This window comes from Primulina eburnea, chromosome 5, assembly GCF_022965805.1.
Source record: "Primulina eburnea isolate SZY01 chromosome 5, ASM2296580v1, whole genome shotgun sequence".
NCBI classification, from domain to species: domain Eukaryota; kingdom Viridiplantae; phylum Streptophyta; class Magnoliopsida; order Lamiales; family Gesneriaceae; genus Primulina; species Primulina eburnea.
Genome location: NC_133105.1, coordinates 7,377,544 through 7,397,212, shown reverse-complemented (window position 1 = coordinate 7,397,212; position 19,669 = coordinate 7,377,544). Strand labels below are relative to the sequence as shown.

The 19,669-nt window shown below is 35.6% G+C and overlaps 1 protein-coding gene across 1 annotated transcript; it reads right to left on the bottom strand.

Moving 5' to 3' along the window:
* Positions 1-618: 618 nt before the first annotated feature.
* Positions 619-14,278, bottom strand: LOC140832817 (acetyl-CoA carboxylase 1-like). The gene is made up of 32 exons (XM_073197022.1): positions 13,955-14,278; positions 13,029-13,413; positions 12,442-12,648; positions 12,202-12,363; positions 11,946-12,038; positions 11,763-11,858; positions 11,408-11,581; positions 10,973-11,066; positions 10,695-10,882; positions 10,554-10,604; positions 10,439-10,478; positions 9,309-9,433; positions 9,117-9,233; positions 8,950-9,024; positions 8,814-8,870; positions 8,434-8,538; positions 8,222-8,308; positions 7,964-8,155; positions 7,708-7,896; positions 7,444-7,554; positions 7,253-7,339; positions 6,974-7,150; positions 6,462-6,539; positions 6,245-6,367; positions 5,866-6,135; positions 5,458-5,786; positions 4,596-4,833; positions 4,151-4,506; positions 3,839-4,052; positions 3,315-3,491; positions 1,087-3,237; positions 619-987 (listed from the first exon to the last, which is right to left on the bottom strand). The coding sequence occupies exons 2-32, from the start codon at positions 13,401-13,403 to the stop codon at positions 931-933; spliced, it is 6,795 nt and encodes a 2,264-aa protein (XP_073053123.1). The 5' UTR covers positions 13,404-13,413; positions 13,955-14,278; the 3' UTR covers positions 619-930.
* Between the last annotated feature and the right edge of the window lie 5,391 nt (positions 14,279-19,669).

Genomic DNA, 19,669 nt, shown 5'->3' with positions numbered 1-19,669 from the left:
AAGCAGTTCCCGGCCGGCACCTTGGCATGCATTAATACGGACATTTTTGCTCATCACACAATGTATCGAGAATAGAAGATGTGTTTCAACCTCAAGTTCTTGCTGAAAAAGAAAAAGAAGAAGCTGAGAGAAAAGGCAAAGGAGAAGGAGAAGAATGTAACAGAGATGAAGAAGAAGAAGAAGAAAGAACTTGAGAGAAAGGAAAAGGAAAAGAAGAAACAGAGGGAGGAAATTAGAAGGAAGGCAGAAAAGGAAAAGAAGAAATCTGAGGAACAGAAGAGGAAGAGAAAAGAAAAAGTATAAAACAAGAAAATCAATTAATATCCACTGATTTTCTTGTGGTGATTCCTCTGCCAAAGTTGCATATTCTTTTTAAATCATATATTACTTCACTCGTATGATTTTAGGTTGTTTCTTGAAACAAATAGTGAGAAATGAATGAAACATTAAAGCAGCTGCTGCAATTGATGCAGGCTTCGAGTTCATGTAGTTGCAATCACACTGATGAGCCCCTTTGGATTCAGCAGAATGGACTACAATCTAATTATTTCTACTTGCAAACTAGAGTTTCCCAGTTTTTTATTCTTCTCTAATGTGAGCATGGGACACCCCGGTGACGAATATTCTCGATCCATGCAAGGAAAAAATTATGTTTCTTACAGAGTAATGAAGTTTCTTACAGACTGCTACACAAAATCTAGAATACATACAAGGACTGTCAGAAACTTCATCAAACAGACCCTACAGATGGTAATGCAACTTCCTGCCAGCGTAAATAATTAACGATAGTATCTACTACACCATCAAGAACAAACATTACAGCGACGCTTTACTGAAACATGCGGACTATTTAATGGAACAAAAAAATTGCACACATGGTAGAAATTGCCACTCTGATCTACATTTCCGGAATCAGAAAAGTAAACTGAATCAACCGAGCACCTCTCTTAGTTCATCAATCAATTGATCTTTGATTGATGGATTCACCTGCATTGTGTATCATTTAAATTTCAACATTGTTATGAGAAAAAAATCGGGTAAAAAGACATTAAAGCACGGATACCGAGTGAACAAACGATAATTCACCTTTTTTAGGAATGCAGCAAGACCTTGAGGTAGTGCGCTTATATCCACTGGAGAGTTTTCCATGTTCGACAACTGTATCAATATCTTTTGAACACGCAAGTCCTGTAGTTCTTTTTCATAGTTTCTTGAATCAGCCTTCCATGAAAAGAAAGCTTCATCATCTATCCACGAACTTTCTTTCCCTCCTGAAATGTGTGATCTTAAGAACCAATTCTTAATCATCTCCATTGCCGATTTATAGTCAAGCTGTTGGCCACCAGCATCTCTCAGAGACTTGACCAATTCAAACTCGACAATTCTCCGGCGCAATCTTCTATAGAAGAAAGATCGAGATTTTTTCCATTCTACAACTTCTCTGATAACCCCTTTTGCAGCCATTCTAAGTGAAGTATCATGCAGCTCTGCAAATTTTGTGGCTATCTGAGTGTACAGTGGCAAAAGTTGTTTTTCACGAGCTTTTATTTGTTTATGTAAATCTTCAAGAGTTTCGTGTGTGGCAGCGGTTCTGGATTCTAGAAGTTTTGTCTTTAGAGCAATTAGCTCGGGGTCGATTCTACTCATGCATTCCAGCAATTCTCTATTTCGAAATTTGATCTCAATCAAACCTTCTGGCTCAAGGACATTTCCTCTGGCCGTTTGTTCTGCATACATTTCAACATGATCTGGATTGATCTTACCATCCACAACCACCCAAGCACCACCACGGAGCTCACCCATCATGGGTATGTATATGAAAACGGGTTGTTTGTATGTTCTAAGGTTCTCGACAATTGTCGATCCAGCTTGTAATATACCTTCGAATAGGTCCCTCTGCCCACCTGAAAATCCTCTCCAGTTTGCAAGAATGAAGAGAGGCAGCTCTTCTCTGTTAAAATCCATCAAGGCTTGAGCAGTCTTAGACGCAGAATCGGGAAACCAAACCTGCCCTGCTTGGGGGACAACTCTTTCATGTGAATCTAGCTGTCCAGGATCTGCAGGAATCACTTGCATCATAGTTTGAGTCTCAACGGCAACAATTCCCACAGGAATTCCTCCAAGTTTTGCACGGCCAGTAACAACGGTTCTTGCCCAGCCTTCCAGTGTCTCAATAAAGCTTTCCCTGTCAAACATGCCTCCAATCCACTTCCCGGAACCATTAATAACACCACAAATAGCTGCCCTGGGATCACAGGATGTCTCTGGTACGTATTCAACCGGCCTATCAGGAGGATCCAATGAAGTCAAAATTGGAAGTGGCCCACCAGCATATGGAGGAACAAAACTTAACCACTTTAAAATGGATGATATCCCCTCGAGATCATCTGAGACAGTGAGATGAACGACCCCATTAGTCGCCATAATTTTGGGTCCACCGAGTTGCATGTGGGAGCTGTACACCTCCCGACCTAGAAGCTTATTCAATGCAGAAAAACCAGTGAGAATAATGGGTTGATCGAGTCTTTGTATGCACCTCATACCAAGACGCGCAAGATAAGCACCAATCCCAACAGTTCTGCCTGTCACATAGGTCAGAGTAAATGTTTCCTGGTATGCCCTTGAATATGCACTGGCAATGGCACCACTACCAGTCAAGTTTTCGACCCCTAAACCATCTTCCTTACCTACAATAGTATCAATTACCCATCGGCTTTCGCCACTTGAGAGCTTTAACTCATGCGCCATGACAGAAGATTCAGTGCGAGCATAATCCTCAGGAGTAAGGTAAATGTATTGGAAACCACGCTCAGGACATGTTTCATCGGACCAACCAACTTTGAAGCAAGATTTAACTTCCTCTGCTACACCAATACGAGCCCCTGAATTTGCTGCCAGATAAATTAGAGGTACTTTCTCAGTGCAAGCTACATCAGTTACAGCCTGAAAAAATGCATCTTCTCTGGGGCCAAATGAACCATTTTTGAAGGTTACATCATTTGATACAACGAAAATTGTTCTTCCAGAAGGAAATTCAGGTGTAGCCATGTCCATACGCCAGGCTACCATGCCAACATCATTCAGTCCCGGTTGTTGTTCAACAGAAACTAGAGGAGTACCCCAGGCACCTTTCCGATCAGTAAAAATAAACTCTGTAACACGGAGGATGTCTTTATCTTTAGGCTTGCTAACACCAGGATGTTGGGTCCAAGATTTGTTCAAACATGCCTCAAATGCCTGTCCATAGTTACTCTTCTCAAAACAAAATATGTTGATTCATTCTCTGAAGAAAAAAAATAAAGATTAATGCTTACCAGTGGAAAATCATAGCAATATGTCGTGTTGCTTTTCCTAGCTAAAAGTCGTTTCTGGTCAATAGTTCCCAAAGGTTTATACTGTGCATTAACAGGGCATCCATGCAAAGAGCCCTGCCCAGAGGTTGACATATACACTGCTCTTCCTTTGCTGGAATCTTCAACTTCTCTGTATATCTGAAAGATGGAATGAAAATATTACATCATTAACAGAGGTTTACCAAGTTCAAAACTAAACATCCAATTTGGTCCATGAATGAACTAGCACTTAATGACCACAAAAAGAACCAGAGGTAACATTTTAAACTATAAGACAGTATCTAAGAAGTTGAGATTGATTTTTGCGATGCGGAATCAAATTTACTAAATCACTGTAGAAATCGTTCAGAATCCAAGAACCCACAAAATCAAAATTGATTTTTTTTTTTATTTATAAAGTTTCAGGACAATCGTCTCTCCAAATAACCAGTGAATCCTGATTCAGGATAATACAGTCACATTGTGCAAGTCAGAACACCACTTACATGCACAATACAAGTGTGACCTGTGACATTTGTGATCACAACTCTCCAAGCACCATTAGCTCCTCCTTCAGATGATATCCAAAGCTTAACCTCCCACACACAAACACCTAATCGGTGCATTTTCACACCAATTGATGCATTGATTTCATGTGCCAGATCCTCTAAGATTTTCTCCACTGCAGCTTCTTCGTGTCCATCAGGTATGTGGATCTTTCTGAAAATGATTTTGTAAAAAAAGTCAACCTTAGAGTTGATATTTAAATAAACCTTGCACACTAAGAACAGCCGAATAAATAGTTCAGATGATTTTACATGTGGAATGGTAAAAGATCGTCTATCTGTTGATCTCGCAAGATATAGAGATACATGTGAGCATGGTCAGCCCTGATGGCAGAATTATGAGAATTAAGTTCAAGCTCTTCGATTGCAGACATTAAGGACCTCAAAATGCTCCTTGAAGTAAAGGACATGGACCAAAGAGATTGATTGGCTTTTTGATCCAGTCCCTGATGAACAGGCGGCAGACCCTCATCTGATAGGGGTTGCCTGACAAGTGTTCTGAGAAACATCCTCTGAATAGACAATGGCCTCTCTGGAACAGTATAAAGGTGCCATTGTCTATCCCTGGAAGGAGTATACCGTATATTATCATAACCTGTTAATTTGTCCTGTCAACAGACATTTTGGATTTAAGCTTATATAATTCCAAAATAATTAAAAAAAAATTATCAGTCACGACAAACAAATAATAGCATACCAACTCAAGGTATATGGATAGAGGAGGTTCCAGATGGCGCAACAGTGGTTCTTCCTCGTAGTAGAGTTTTTCTACTGACAAATGAAAGGAGTGCCTCATAGGACCCCTGCCTTCATCTCTCTGAATAATGCAACTAATTACACTCACTCCTGCATTTCTCAGGCTGGAGCTTACTTCTTTCTCCTTCAATATTTTGGCTAACTTGTTGACTCTCTCTTGAGCCTGATCCTCATCACCACTGCAGATAGTAAAAGCAGGACAAGGGCCCAGAAGGAAAAAAATGAGAAGAAACGAAAAGGGAGGGCACGGTAATCACATCATAATTTATTGTGAAGTCAAAAATCCAAGGTAATGAAGTTATGTTATTATCATATTTTGAATGCAGCTAAAAGAACAAAGCAATCTTCGAGAAGGGTCAAAATGTACTGGGTATAACTTCCATCCCAAGGTTTGAGATTTATCTGTTCCCAAAGGAAGATTTCTTCAGTTTTGACACACGTGAAGTTCAATATAGAGGAATGATATAAAAGATGCTGAAAGGTCCAGAGCAAGTGGAAATCGATCCTGGTGCTGGTGACCAACAGAAAATTAACGGCAGATATTCCGAGGCTTCTCAAATAAGGGAGTTAAATGCCACAGATACTTTGTTTCTGATCAACTTTATAAAATATGACAGAAGTAAGCAAATACGATGGAGGGGAAGGTTGTGTCAAAAAGCATCCCGGGATACAAAAGCCAAGAATCGAGATTGATTAATATCTATATGCTCTTACTATGCAAGGATTCTCTGGGTTAGCTCAGGGGAAAAGGTTTAATCTAAATGGTGATTGAGACAAACAAGCTCAGTGAACAAGTAAGATACCTATCCTGAAGTAAACTCATTTGGTTGTTAATGCCCGCCAATGCAATGTGCATCATATTACCAGAAGTAGCTGGATGAATAGATCCATTAGGAACAACAGCTCGCAAGTTAAGTGTTGCTTCCCTTAATGTAGCACTAATGACTGTAGGCAAGAATTGGAGAGATTTAATAACAACCATTGCTCCCCACTTCCTCTCGCGGTGCTTTTGAAGCGATGCTTCATCTTCCAACCCATGCTTTCTATCGACATGCTCATCCAAGAACTCCCACGAAGCTATAAGTCCAGATCTGTGCCACTGCATCCTGACGCTCCCTTTTACGAGATATGGCTGATAATGGATGTTGAAAATTAGGGAAGAATGATAGGTTGGCTAGCATTTATTTTTCACAACCTTGACGAAATAATACCTGGTATAATCTACGCACATAAGTCTCAACGACCCGTCTCTGAAGTGTGTGGTCACTATGATCGAAAAGACCAACAAGTGCATCTTCAACTGCCAATGGAGCATTCACAAGAGCTTCCATGCGTTCGTCTATGGCACATTTTCTTTTAGGAGTATCCATATTTTCACCCTCTTCAGTAAACATTTCTAATTCTGAGAGACTTCTAGCTATACTGGAACGAAGCTCACTTAGTTTTGTCTGCTCCAGCAACTGGCTGGCCTTTAATGCTAACTGTGTATGAATACAGCGGTTTTGCGTCAAAAACTTGAAGTGAGAAAACATCAAGAAAATAATAACGCCAAAAACAGCAATTGAGCCAGAAGAACACTAAATAAGCAACCTCCGAGTAGTTTGTGTGGTTGAGGGCAGAAAAGCGGATTAGTTGATCGCGATATGCAGCAGGATTAGGATACACGAGTTGTTCCAGGAGGCGTAGTATCAGCTTGTTCTTACTCCTGATGCCCTTAAATATTCCAACAAACACACACAAAATGAGCTCATTGCTGCAAACTTGACCGTGGTAAGAGCAAACCAGGTGGCAATAAATGTGGCTATACCTGATGTGAAAGTACAATGTCCACAATTTTCAGGAGATTTTTCTTATATTGAAGCCTCAATCGTTCAATCACATCGGCCTGAAAAAATATATATATATAGCATTTCAACTGTATATGGTAAATAAAGTAAAATTAGACAAACTTCTTCTTCAAGAAGTTTTAGATAAGCCATTCTTTACAATTATCAAACCACGAGATGAATTAGCAAGAGGAATACTAAGAGAATGAAACTCTCACTAGTCAGAGCGGACACTAGGAGACCATACACCATAAAGAGCATTAGTTTACTTTAAAGCCAACAGAGAAATGAAAACAAAGTAATACAATTATCTAAATTGATTTAAAATGTGGCAAGAACATAAACACCTTTCCTGTAATGAAAACAACATTTGGTCGGTTCAAATTTCGAAGCTGAATTTCATTCTTATCCACGACTCTTTTTATGGGGAGATAGATGGTTTGATAAGATGTGACTTAAAAATAAAACTGTTAAAAAATGTATGAAACGTTACCTGTATATTATCACTAAATAATTCTTCAACGGATAAATAATCTTCAAAAAGTCCTTGAACTATAACACGAGCATGGCTTTCTCTTCCACCCTCATAAGATTTTACAAGGCTCATTAGAGGCTCGACTACTCGCTCTTGGGTTGCTTTTTCTTTATCAGGATAGGAGTTCAAATGGGCCTGGGCCAGTAAAAAAAGGAACAAAGAAGCTAGAAAATGAACTCCCTGTGTTAATAAAAAAGAACGGTATAGGCACGTGTTTAACAAAGATAAATAACTAACCTCAAGAACACCACGTAAATTTTTTGCTGGGAAGTCGACATTTTGCATATTTCGGATTCCTTCATACTCCTTATATTTTGTTTCCAACTGAATTTTGAAACAATAAAGCCAGATATATATTAGACGTGTGAAAAAAGAGAGAGAACAAAACTTTTTGAAGAGGAATAAATTAGTATCTACATTTGTTCAACCTCATATTTAAGATTCTTAGGCAATCTGTTAGCCAGCACAGCAAAGCACTCTTGCCACTGAAGGAAAGGGAGCTCGGGATTGTCCAAACAACTGAGTAAGTTTTGAACAACCTGAAAAACAGATTACATCTATAAATAAGAGGTAGTTTTGACAAATACAATTAGCTTCAAGCACTCATATCTGCAAGGCTTCGCGAAAACAACACATTCGTTCATGGGTCATTAAATATATTACTTAGATATTCAATAGACAAGAAAATCTACTTCGTCAATGTTATGCTCGTATCCGGCAAGAATCATGCAAGCTGCATTCAAACTTGCAGCACACCGTTGATGAACTTTTCCAGATATGGCAGTTGGAGGTCCCAGAATGGGAAAACTACCATGAAATGGTTCTGCTTTCCTTACAGCTGAAGGGTCATCCAAGTCAAGTCTTGCTATAAGTTCACCAGCCTACAAAATTGTTCTTCGGTTTCTGAGTAAAACAACAAAGCAAGATCTTCGAGTTATACACGCGTACCTGCATGGCTTGACCTTCAGACATTTTAAAATGCATATTTCCTGAGGCAGGTGAAAGAAGGGGCATACACATCTTCATGACCTCAACCTCAGCATAAGGTGTGTCAGCTTCAACATGGCTGCTATCTACAACCAGGTATCTAAGTAGTTTGCATGGTGTCTCTGCCACCAATTTGGATGGATCATGATCATTCTGTATAACGGAAAGAACGAGATAAGACAATAATTGATTGATATATCCATGAGTAACAAGTGGCACCTGAAGCAAACAAGTCCTTCCATCAATAAGAAGACGTGTTCCAGCTGCTTCTTCCTCTGCATATATGACATGGCTGTTCCCATTCAGCTGCAACAATCACATTAACAAATCTTTACTGTTATTTTGCGCTATATGTATTAAGTAATAGATGATATATATAAATTTGTCGCCGATCAGAACAAATAGCATACAAATATTAAGTAACATCATGCCTGCATCAGTAGACCTCCATCAGGAAGAGTGTGTATTTCTGCTTCAACTTCTGACTCATTCATCCTCAACCTGTAGCTTCCAGGACCTCCCCTTGCCATATTAATCTACATGGGTCAAAGAAACAGAAAGTCAATGAAAATAACATAAGATCCCTTTATTTACGAGGCCAAAACATAGGTGGGAAAATTATGTGGCGGTGTAATAATTGTGTTTTCAATAGTTAATTTAAAATGTGAGATACTGATTTGGTTTAAAGTTAAGTAGGATTATGGTCTTCCATATCTATTTTTTATAGAAAAATAATCATTTTGAGAACTAGTATATCCAAATATAAGGCAAAAATGCTTGCCGTCGAGTGATTTTATATATTTAAACTTACTGTGTATTTGCTGCCTTCAATATTCAAGGAAACTTGGGAATTGACCAATGATATATGCTGCAAGTTGAACAGAACCAGTCCATAAAGAAGTAAAGAAAACAAGAAAGAACTCAAAAACTATGACAAGACCAATTACCCTGGGAGGAATCTGTCCTTTTTCAAGATAACCAACATACTCTGAAACCATGGCTGCACTACTAGCAGACGCTTTCTGAGTTGATATATCAGAAACAATACATTAATTTGCATAAAAAAAATACTATCCTAAAGTGTTTGTATGTGTTAACACAATCACATACTCACATAAAGAGCACCACCGACGACTGAGAGATACCAAGGGGGTCTTTCTGCTCTGACCCTCATTGCTATTCTGCTATCAAGCCATCCTGTATGTATTTTATTTTCCTTGTAATCTAATGCCTGGAAATATGTTCTCAAATATTAACTTTTATTTATACAAAAGTAGATTGACATTTGTTATATGAAGATTCTCACATGTAAGAGATCAATAGTATAATCAACATTTGTGCGGATTTCTCCTCTAATCTGAATTTCTTTAAGCCCAAGAACCATATTAGCGATGGCCAACGCTCTCGATTCCCCAAAGGCAAAAACATGCCCTGCGTTAAGAAATGAAATGATCCATTGTATATTAATATTAAATAAAAGATGCTATGCATGCTTAAAAAATCATGTCACAAGTAGGGGTGTAAGGTGAGTCGCACCGGCTTCACTCAGTTTGAGCTCTATGATTATTGTTCAGGAGCTTGTGATCCCATTCACAAACCTAAAAACTATTTTTGATAATTTTTATATTTAATTAATATATAATAAAATCAATATGTTTTATTATATCTATATAATAGTTATTATTATTATTATTATTATTATTATTATTATACATAAATGAACTAAGCTATGCACATATCTATGAATAGATTTTACAAATAGAAATTAAGTTCGCAAGCCATCTCATGAACCGAGCTACCGATGCTTGAATTCGAGCCGGAGCCCCTTTATTTTGAGCTCGAGATCTCTAGCTCAATTTTTGGTAGTTGAGCTCAATCATTTACACCCCTAATCGTATGAACCACATTAAAACTACCATAAGCAAGCCTCAACCAAAAGTCATTCATAGACATGCAGAGAAAAATAACGATCAGGGACGTTTGAAAACTATCAAATGATACCTCGCCTGGTTATCGAGTGATCTACCATCAGAGCATATTCATTTGATTCCTCTATGCAATTCAAAATCCAATATTTACTGACCTATATCTTTCCATCAGATAATTTTATTAAGACAAGAAAACCCAAATGCAGAACCTATGCTCACAAAATGAAGAGAATTTTGACTAAATCAAGATCACATGTCAAAGGAACATTCAGAAGTTTTATGCAGGCTCATTCCTTGGATATGTATTTTGAGCATATTTTTACCCTATAACTTTAACCTCAGAGTTCCTAATCAGTAATTAAAAGGACTTGAGTGCCATCAATAATACCAAGTTCAAACGGGAAGCATATTCTAAATCAAAGTACCATACCGCAGCAGCTTTTTAGTCATATAAAGTGTTGAACAAAAGCAACATGATATTTTGCATTTCCTTCTGGAATTTACTTACCAAATTGTGAATCTGAAAATTCATGAATACCTCCCCCAGACTGCGCAAATTTAAGACACTAGTGAGAAGCAGCTTTAAACTTAAAATCTCCTAATTAAGATTTATAGACATGTACCTTGACAGAAAAATATGCCCACACATTTGGTTTGCTTTTGAAAATCAACTCCTGCTTATAGTCACCAGAATGATGCAGTGATAATCGTGAAAATATGTATATAGAACGGAAATTAAACTGCTCGATCAGACAAACTCTGACCTGTACTCTTCCACTTGTTGGCTTAAACCCATCATCAGGATCCTCGCTTGTTACACGAACAGCCACACAATGACCTCTAGGCCTTATAGACTCTGCCTTGTCAAAGTCAAATGGAGTAGCAAAAGTGGATGTTGTCTTCCAAGCATCATAACCTCCACCATGTTCCATACCATAAAATCGCCGTATCTCTAATTTATTAAGCACGATCAAAAGCTATCACCAAAGCATGAAATATAGAAGAAAAGTTTTGTAAGTGCGAATTCTGAAGGAAAAAAAACCTGGAATTTGCCAGAGAGGGACACCCATTCCAACTGCAACTTGCGCCGCAGGTAGATTTATTTCAGCTATCCACTCAGTGACAGGGTGCTCCACCTAAATTACGACAAGAAGATAAATCCTACTACAAATAGTTCAGTGACAGGCAATACACAGTCATCTTCACATTATCCATATGGTAGAGAATTAGTTCCAATAATCTTATCAACCCAATCTTCCTACTTGTAGCAAAATAACATCATGTTTGCAAATTTATTTATAACTAAAAGTGAGGTGTCCCAAAAAAAAACGAGGTAGTGTGAGTTGAATCTATGTTCATTTAACATTATCAACAACTAAAAGTGAGGTGTATAAAAAAAATGTGGGTTGAATCTATGTTCATTAACATTATCAACAAATAACATGAGAGTCGTATCATGATTAAAATGTTAACAAACCTGTAACCGCGGGTTTAACTCCAAAAAATAATATTCGCCAGTCTCCATACTATACAAATACTCCACAGTTGCGGCTCCAACATAGTTAACACTCTTGGCCAACCTTCTAGCTGCTTGCTCAAGTTTCCTTACTGTTTCCAAGGGCGCGACTGTTATTGGGCCCTCTTCAATGATCTAAATAGCATTGTGTTTGAAATAATACATGATACAGTTGTTCTATGAAAGAAATGATTTTTTTTTAACAGAGGAACGCATATATGTTTATTATTGTAAAATTCAAAATAATATATGGAGACCAGAAAATAGAAAAATGTCTCTCACTTCATATTATAATCAGAATTATTATAGAACTAACCTTTTGGTGTCTCCTTTGAACGCTGCAATCACGGCTATGCAAAGCTGCAACATTTCCATATTGATCACAAAGCAGTTGGACTTCTAGATGCCGGCTCTGAGAAACAAAACCACATTGATGTTAAAATAAAATCTCATTGATACACTACTTAGACTTTAGAGTAGAAGAAAAGAATGTTCTAACCTGAGATGCAACCTTCATTATGAATATGGGGGACCCAGGAACTTCACCTTGAACTTGCTTGAATAAAGCCCGGACTTCATCATCATTATGGACCTATAAGCAGATATGATGATCAATGCAAACTGTCGACCTACGGAAACTATGACACAAAGAGAACCAAGCTTGGAACTCAAAACAATCAAGTTCACAATTCTTGCTCCTAGTCAAAGGATAAAGTTCACTTGGAACTTAACTAAAAATATGGTAATAATCATACCTTTCTAATGCCTTTACCACCACCACCCCAAGATGCTTTAATCATTGCAGGGTAACCCACTATATGGCAGCTAGATATGGCTTCTTCTGTCGTATGCACACACGCTTCCCTGTATGCTGTATCTGGGATAGAGACCAAACAACTATCGGGAGGAATTTTCACCTAAAACAATGGCACATACATGAAAATGAGACGACGAAGAGAAAGCAAACAGACGTGGCTTCAGAAACAGACACATACATGAGAGCCACTCCAAGGCAGAGTTGGCACTTCTGCAGCTTGTGCAATCAACGATGATCCAATTTTATCTCCCAATGCAGTCATCGATGTAGATGGTGGCCCCAGAAATATGATGCCTTTTGCACTCAAAGCATCAGGCAACTCTGGATTTTCAGATGCATGACCCCAACCAGGCCACACGGCATCAACATGTGTTATCTCGGCCATCTAGAATTAAAGATAAATATTATTTTAACATTTTGTTCTAAATTAATTATCCAAATAATTTGTTCTCAGTTCATTTTGTGACTATCATATCTGACAGTCATATGTTCTACCTATCTCTTGCGCATGCAAGAATGAGGCTAGTTATGCAGAAAGCATGTAGATGCAAAATTTTTGCAGCTATAGATTCTTGGAGAGGAAATGGAGATAAAGATTATGCCAAATTTATTATTCCAATTCCTAGGTTAGCGCCAAATTGCCTTTAAAATCTACATTGGGACAGTTTCAAACAACCCTAAATGGCAAAACCCATTGATGCAATGATAGAAAATAGAGTACAAAAGAAAAAAAATAAGTAGACAGACAAAATTACGTCCACAAACCTCAACAATGAGTTGCACATTAGCATAGTTATTGTTGTTAGTGCCTCCAGGCACTTCAACAAATTGATCGGCTATCCTAATATGCTCTGCATTTATTCTCATATCCTCCGGAGTAGCCATAGCCACCAACAAAATTGCCTTCTCTGTGCCAAATGTTTCATAAGCCCACGTTCTAGTGCTACGTATAAACTTGACAGCTGCCATTCCATTGTTAGCAATCAAGATACTATGAATTGGCCTCTTCCCTCCAAGGGCATGACAAAACTCGTCCACTTCAAGTACCGAGCTTGCTGACCTCGACAGAGCAGGACCATTTACATATTCATTGGCATGCCTACTAGCGACTGCCACTTGCCTTCTTTGGGCTTCTGACATATTGAAGTGGCTGAAGAAAACAACATTCATTATGAACACAATCATGTCGGTTTTTTATATATGTTTTGTCCAATCCCATGTAAAACTGAAGTATCTGATAATTAAGACCAATGATTGGCCCTTTAGGACATCTCTATAACAAAAACCTAAGGTTTGGCAAATAAAATCACCTAGATCAAAAATAACAATACGATATTTTCAGAAACCGACATTAGGGGACAAAACAAAGAGTTACTATACAACAGCAAACGCGTTCAATCTAAAAATACCGAACAGCTGAATAAAGAATTAAAGACTCCCATACAACGAAGATCACTCCCAAGAAAAACCATAGCAAGAACTGGTTGCAGGAAAAATGAAAATCAATCATAATAAACAGAAAACGTGTAAAACAACGAATTCAATCATGTAAAGTTGAACACTTTAAAATCCTGCCAAAACATTCAGGCCATATTGAACAAAATCCCACCAAAACCCATCATCCAAAATCAAGAAAATGGAAACATTTTCAATTCCCTTGAGAAACAGAAGCAGGAAGAGTGACGACTCACCTCCAATCAAATAGAGACCCCGCAAACGGAGAAAGGCTGTAAGCAGAGAAAATTCTCAACCAGGCTAGCTCTTACTCTCGAGTATCACCAGATTCAAGCAAAGAATAGTAACCGAGGAACTCGATATGACAGGTAAATAGCTGTTAAGTACACCAAATTCTTGGGAGGAGGAGAAGTAAGTGAAAGGATCACTGTACGTATTTAGTATTATTGGTTGGGAGTTTGGTTTGGATTGGTTGGGCTCTCAAATATGAGCGGCCACTTTTAATGATACAAACACGTGGTACCTGCCTGGTTCTTCTCTCACACTACGCTCACCCTCCATCTAACCTACCACAGAGACTCTTGGATATCTGATTTATTATCGAATTTTCTCATTTGTTTGTCAATAAAAATAAAAAAGTTTGTTTAATTAATATACCAAAAATAATCAATTTAATCATTAAGTTTAGTTTACATTTTTTTCATGGCTCATATAAATTAGATAGACAAAAACTTATATGAGACGATCTTATTGGTCGTATTTTGTATGACGGATCTCTTATTTGGGTCATCCATGAAAAAATATTACTTTTTTTATGCTAAGAGTATTACTTTTTATTGTGAATATCAGTTATTTGAGTCATCCATGAAAAAATATTACTTTTTATGTTAAAATTATTACTTTTTATTGTAAATATCGGTAGGGTTGACTCGTCTCACAGATAAAGATTCGTGAGACAGTCTCACAGATAAAGATTCGTCAGACCGTCTCACAAGAGGCCTACTCAATTAATTTTGATTCAGTAACTTTGTTTTGTGTTTCTTTGTCGATATACTTGTATCGATAATATCATGTAGATATTAATTTGTATCGAAATTGCGGGATTAGAAATACAAAATGTTGGTGTGTTTGCGGGGCATCCGGCAATTACGTGCGCTTGTAGTTGATGTGTCTTTGGTTGCTAACAAACTTTTTTCCATTTATCTAATCCCTTTGACTTTAGCATTAACATTTCACATATTGACATCCTAAAGTCAAAGGGATTAGATAAATGGAAAAAAGTTTATTAGCAACTTATTAATTGCATCATATATCTTAAAATTTAATTAATAATATAGCAGTTTCGATATCGATATTTTGGTATAAATGTAAATATTTCCAAGTTAAATGGTAATTTAAATATTAATTAAAAAATGGTAATTTATACAATAATTGAGAAATTAATAATTGGATGCAAATTAGTGTCCTAATTAACCAAATATCACGCCAAAATCTTTTTCTTGGGAAAAAATAAATATATTTTGACATTGTTAAGTTTAAAATATCTTAAGTTTTGACAATAATTAAAAAAAATTGAGTTGTTTTAATATCACACCGTCAATTTCATGTACTAATAGAACCCTAACAACTAGACATGTCAAGTCATTCATATTCTACCATAAGCTCAAGTTGCAGATATCATCAGAAGATCATATATTGAATTTGTTTATAACCGGACTGTCTTTTCAAATAAGTGTTCTGACCGGACCGTCTTTTTAAAAGAAGTGTTCAGAGCCAGATCATTCAAACTCCGATTACACTCCAACCAATTGGACTCTAACATATTAAGATAGATACAAGATATGGGTTATTAAACATGACTTTAACATAATAAGATAGATACAACATAGAGGTTACAGGTACTTGGGTTCCTTATGATAGTTATAGACCGGTCATCCGAAAGGCATTACTCAACTGGAGCACCAGTCGTATTGAGCACCAACAATCAGGCAGGTGGAAATTCACATCCAGAAAGATCTGGAGTGAACAAAATTCAATTGAACATTGGTGGGTAATTTTGCCTTGATTTATATAACATTTGACGCACATATGTTGCATTCGTACGCTTGTACACAAGTCAAGTTATTTTCAGTGCAAATCGGGCACTTGATTTGCACCTCATGCGCAAGCGCGAGCAAGAGAGAACATCTTGACCAATAATTCTTACATATTGACGAAATATAACTCAATGTAAACTCACTCATGCTAATATTATTTTACTATGTGAGACAATATTCTTCAGCATTTAATCATCCACTTATTAAGGTCACAAGTGTTATCAAATATCCATTCAAAATGGAAAAAAACCCTATAGTCCTTCAAAGTCCAATATAAAGTCATTTAAAACTCTGTTATTTTAAAAAAAAAAAAAACATATTTGTCAATTTCACTTGAATGGTAGATAGAAAATTGAATGAACAGAATAAACGTGTTGTTAAATTCTATCAATTGAAGAGTCACCGTCAAAAATATATTTGTAACAATTCTAAGTAATAGTCGAATTGTTTTGGCCACTTTAGCAATTTTAAAATGATTTTACAAAATTTCAAGTTTTCTTTGCGAGCAAAAAAAAAAAAATTGTCAATCGGTCAGCATTGAAACACATGAGGCGACTATTTGAAATATTGTTTATTTTAAAAAAAAATTGAGTAATATTGGATCAATCATGTCATATATACCTCATTATATTTCCTACTACACATTTTATATTTTACTTCAAATAATATAATTCGTTATCCATTTTCCATCTAAAATCTTAAATCCAAAAGATGTTAGGCATATGCTTATATTTGATATGAATTCCTATAGCGGCTAAAATATCGTTCGATCGTGTAAATCTTTCATATTTTACGATTTCCTATCTCATATTTTGTTTATTCAAAGACCCCTAGTGGGTAATAACATTTCAAAATAAACATTCATTAAATTAAACCGGACTTGTTATAGTCTTAATGTAAATCATTAAGCCAAAGATAAGACTCATTAGGGTAAAAAACCATTTTCCATGTAATTAGAAAACATATAAATAAGTGGAAAGGTAAGTTCTCATGTGTGTTATCATTTTTTTGTCGAATTCATTGGTTTTGGGTATGACTAACTTGAACAGCATCTCTAACGTTGTGTTCGAAGAAGCGCTATTTTATCTCACAGTTCTCAAGAACGACGTCTGCACACATAGATCCAACAATTTTTTCCTGAATTTTCCTAATTCAGAGAACTATTTTATTAGTCTAGACACCAAGAATTTCATTCTATATGCATGGAGAGGTAGGCCACCAACCATTCATCAGAACTTTCGTGATTAAACTGTTACAATCACCTAGCTGATGGAAAGGATAGTTGTTCAACAAGTTTTTGTTACTTTCATTTATTATTATTATTATTATTATTTAAATATTTAATTTTCGATATTTATGTAGCATGGCATTAATCCACCTGGAGACAGATTTGGAAGAGGTGGGTAGTTGCTAGGTGGTCCCTCTATCATGTTCTAGGAAAATAAATAAATATATTTTCTCTCTTTTTTAAAAAAAATATTTGATTTGAAAAGGCAAGAAAAGTCAGTCATAACACATAAAAAAAAATTATAAATTGAACTATTAAAAAAAATAAAGGTCGTGTAGCATACAGTTGCATTAATTTACGATAATAGCAAAGATTCAAGTGAGAAGAAATCATTAATATTTATAAAAGTTGATTTGGATAATATTATATTCTAAATCTTTAATAACTAAAAACGTGGTGGACTCAAACAAGCTGGAAATAATAATTTATTGCTTTCATATATAACCATTACTTGTCAAACTGTGAATCACAAAAATTGGAAATGTGGAGGTGAAAGTGACCATTATTTGTCAAATTGTGAAACGTTATTAGGACATCTCCAATGCTACACCAAAATAATTTATTTTGACGCAACATTTTGTCTTCCAATGAAAAATAGCACTTATTTTTTTTTGTTTTTTTATTAAAAATTTGTTTTTTGTTTTTTATTTTTTTATTACAAATAGTTATATTAAAAACTATAAATATTATTTAAATTTATTAATAATATAATATTGATTATATAATATAAACATTATTTATAATTAAAAATATATTATATAAAATAAATAATTAATATATGTAAAATAAAAAGAATATTTCGAGAATATTTTTTTTTTTGTGTAAGATTTGAATTAAATGGATTGGAGATGAATGTTTTATTTGGTGCAGAAATCGCACGATTTTAATGTAAATTTGCACCAAAATAAATTTTGTGGTTGGAGATGGCCTCATGATCACAAATATCAGATATCTTTAACACATTAATTTTAATAAGCAGAAAACAAAAATTAAAAGGTATAATAAATATCAAGTTATGCGATTAAAACTGTAATTTCAAAATTTACAGGGCTATAAATAGAAAATAGTTAATATGTAGGACAAAAAATATATTTTCTCCTTATTTATGTGTTTGTCATGGATCACATATTTAGATATAACATATATTTCAACTCATTGCATAAAGTCTGTTAGGCTAAATGTGTATAAATGAAAGTAGTATTGAGATGAATGATTGTTTGGGAAATTTTTGTACATCAAACTGCTTAAGCTACGCCGCTTGACCTGATTAGCTAGGAGAGACGTAAAATAGTGACTTCAGATCTTTATGGGTTAGATTGTTTCTGTTGTGTATATGACCTACAATAAGGAAAAAGTAAGACCGGTCTCTAAGAGATATGAGACCGCACCAACAGATAGACATGCACATTTTTCCGAACTCATGAGTCTAACAGTCCAACCCATTAGCACCTAGAGAGGTGCACTCTGTGCTGCCGTGAGTATAAAAAAATAAAGTTGTGCCTTAGCTAACAACTGTAGCTTTTGACTTAGTGGTAGGCGTTTAATCCTAAAAAAATCGCATAAGATTGTAATTCAAATTATCTGAGGTTGCTCGTTGATTAGTGGATTTGAAATGGCAGATTTAAAATCCAAGATTTCAGATTTCTTAACTTGTTTAGATGAACAAAGTTTAAATAGATTTCAATTTTCAATAAGTCCATCAATTTCATAATAATTATGCTGGATTTCGGATATATTTAAAGTAGGTAAAATTTAAAATACATTCATCAAAAAATATTTTCTCAAATCCAATCCATCGATTTTAAGTGTAACATGATATTAACATTATTATTCCTTTTATCTTCGCATATATTCCTTGATACCAACCGAGATATATACATTTGTTACCTTGCCTCGACTTTGCATCATGGTATGATCACAAGCTAATGCATACATCTAACATGTCGGATGCTCATTTCTATGTACATCAAAATCGGTCGAGTCCAACAATCTATATTTATTCTTGAAAATGAAAAATTATTATTGAAGGAAACTTTACGATGATACTCTAATGCTAAGGATGATTCGTTCTCAAAGCCCGATATCTCTCTCTCTCTCAAACCTTTTAGAGTTCAAGACTCAATTGTGATGAATCTCTTCGATTCCCGAACTCAAAGAAATAAATAAATCTTATTGTTTAATCAATGAACAAAACATATTTCCAAATTCAAAATATATCAACCACTATAAAAATATTAAACATATAACCCCACACATTCTCAAAGAGCCATCCAAGAACTTTCGAGATAAAATAATAGCTAATCCAACAAATTAATTTGACAAGCTTGTAACTGATTGAAAATGCAGAAAAAAGATATCTCTATCTAGCTAGGTCCAACCAAAGACAAAAATAGATCGAAACTGTTTTTTGTTTTAGTCTTAACTCAATTCAAGTTATCGTATGAAAACCGAACTTTGGCAAATTACAAGAGTAAAACCAAAAAAATCTAAATTACATGACTAAAATTATAATTTTATCGATAAACTCGTTGATATCCATGTTAAGGCAAAAAATGATAACCTTAGCA

What these genes read in the sequence shown, in the direction of transcription:
- LOC140832817 (XM_073197022.1), bottom strand. Translation starts at nt 13,403, where the DNA reads ATGTCAGAAGCCCAAAGAAGGCAAGTGGCAGTCGCTAGTAGGCATGCC. An exon ending in TCGTCGGTGGTGCTCTTTAT is followed by an intron (nt 9,025 to 9,116) that starts GTGAGTATGTGA and finishes ATATCAACTCAG; the next exon opens with AAAGCGTCTGCTAGTAGTGC. An exon ending in TTGAAGGCAGCAAATACACA is followed by an intron (nt 8,539 to 8,813) that starts GTAAGTTTAAAT and finishes TGACCCATGTAG; the next exon opens with ATTAATATGGCAAGGGGAGG.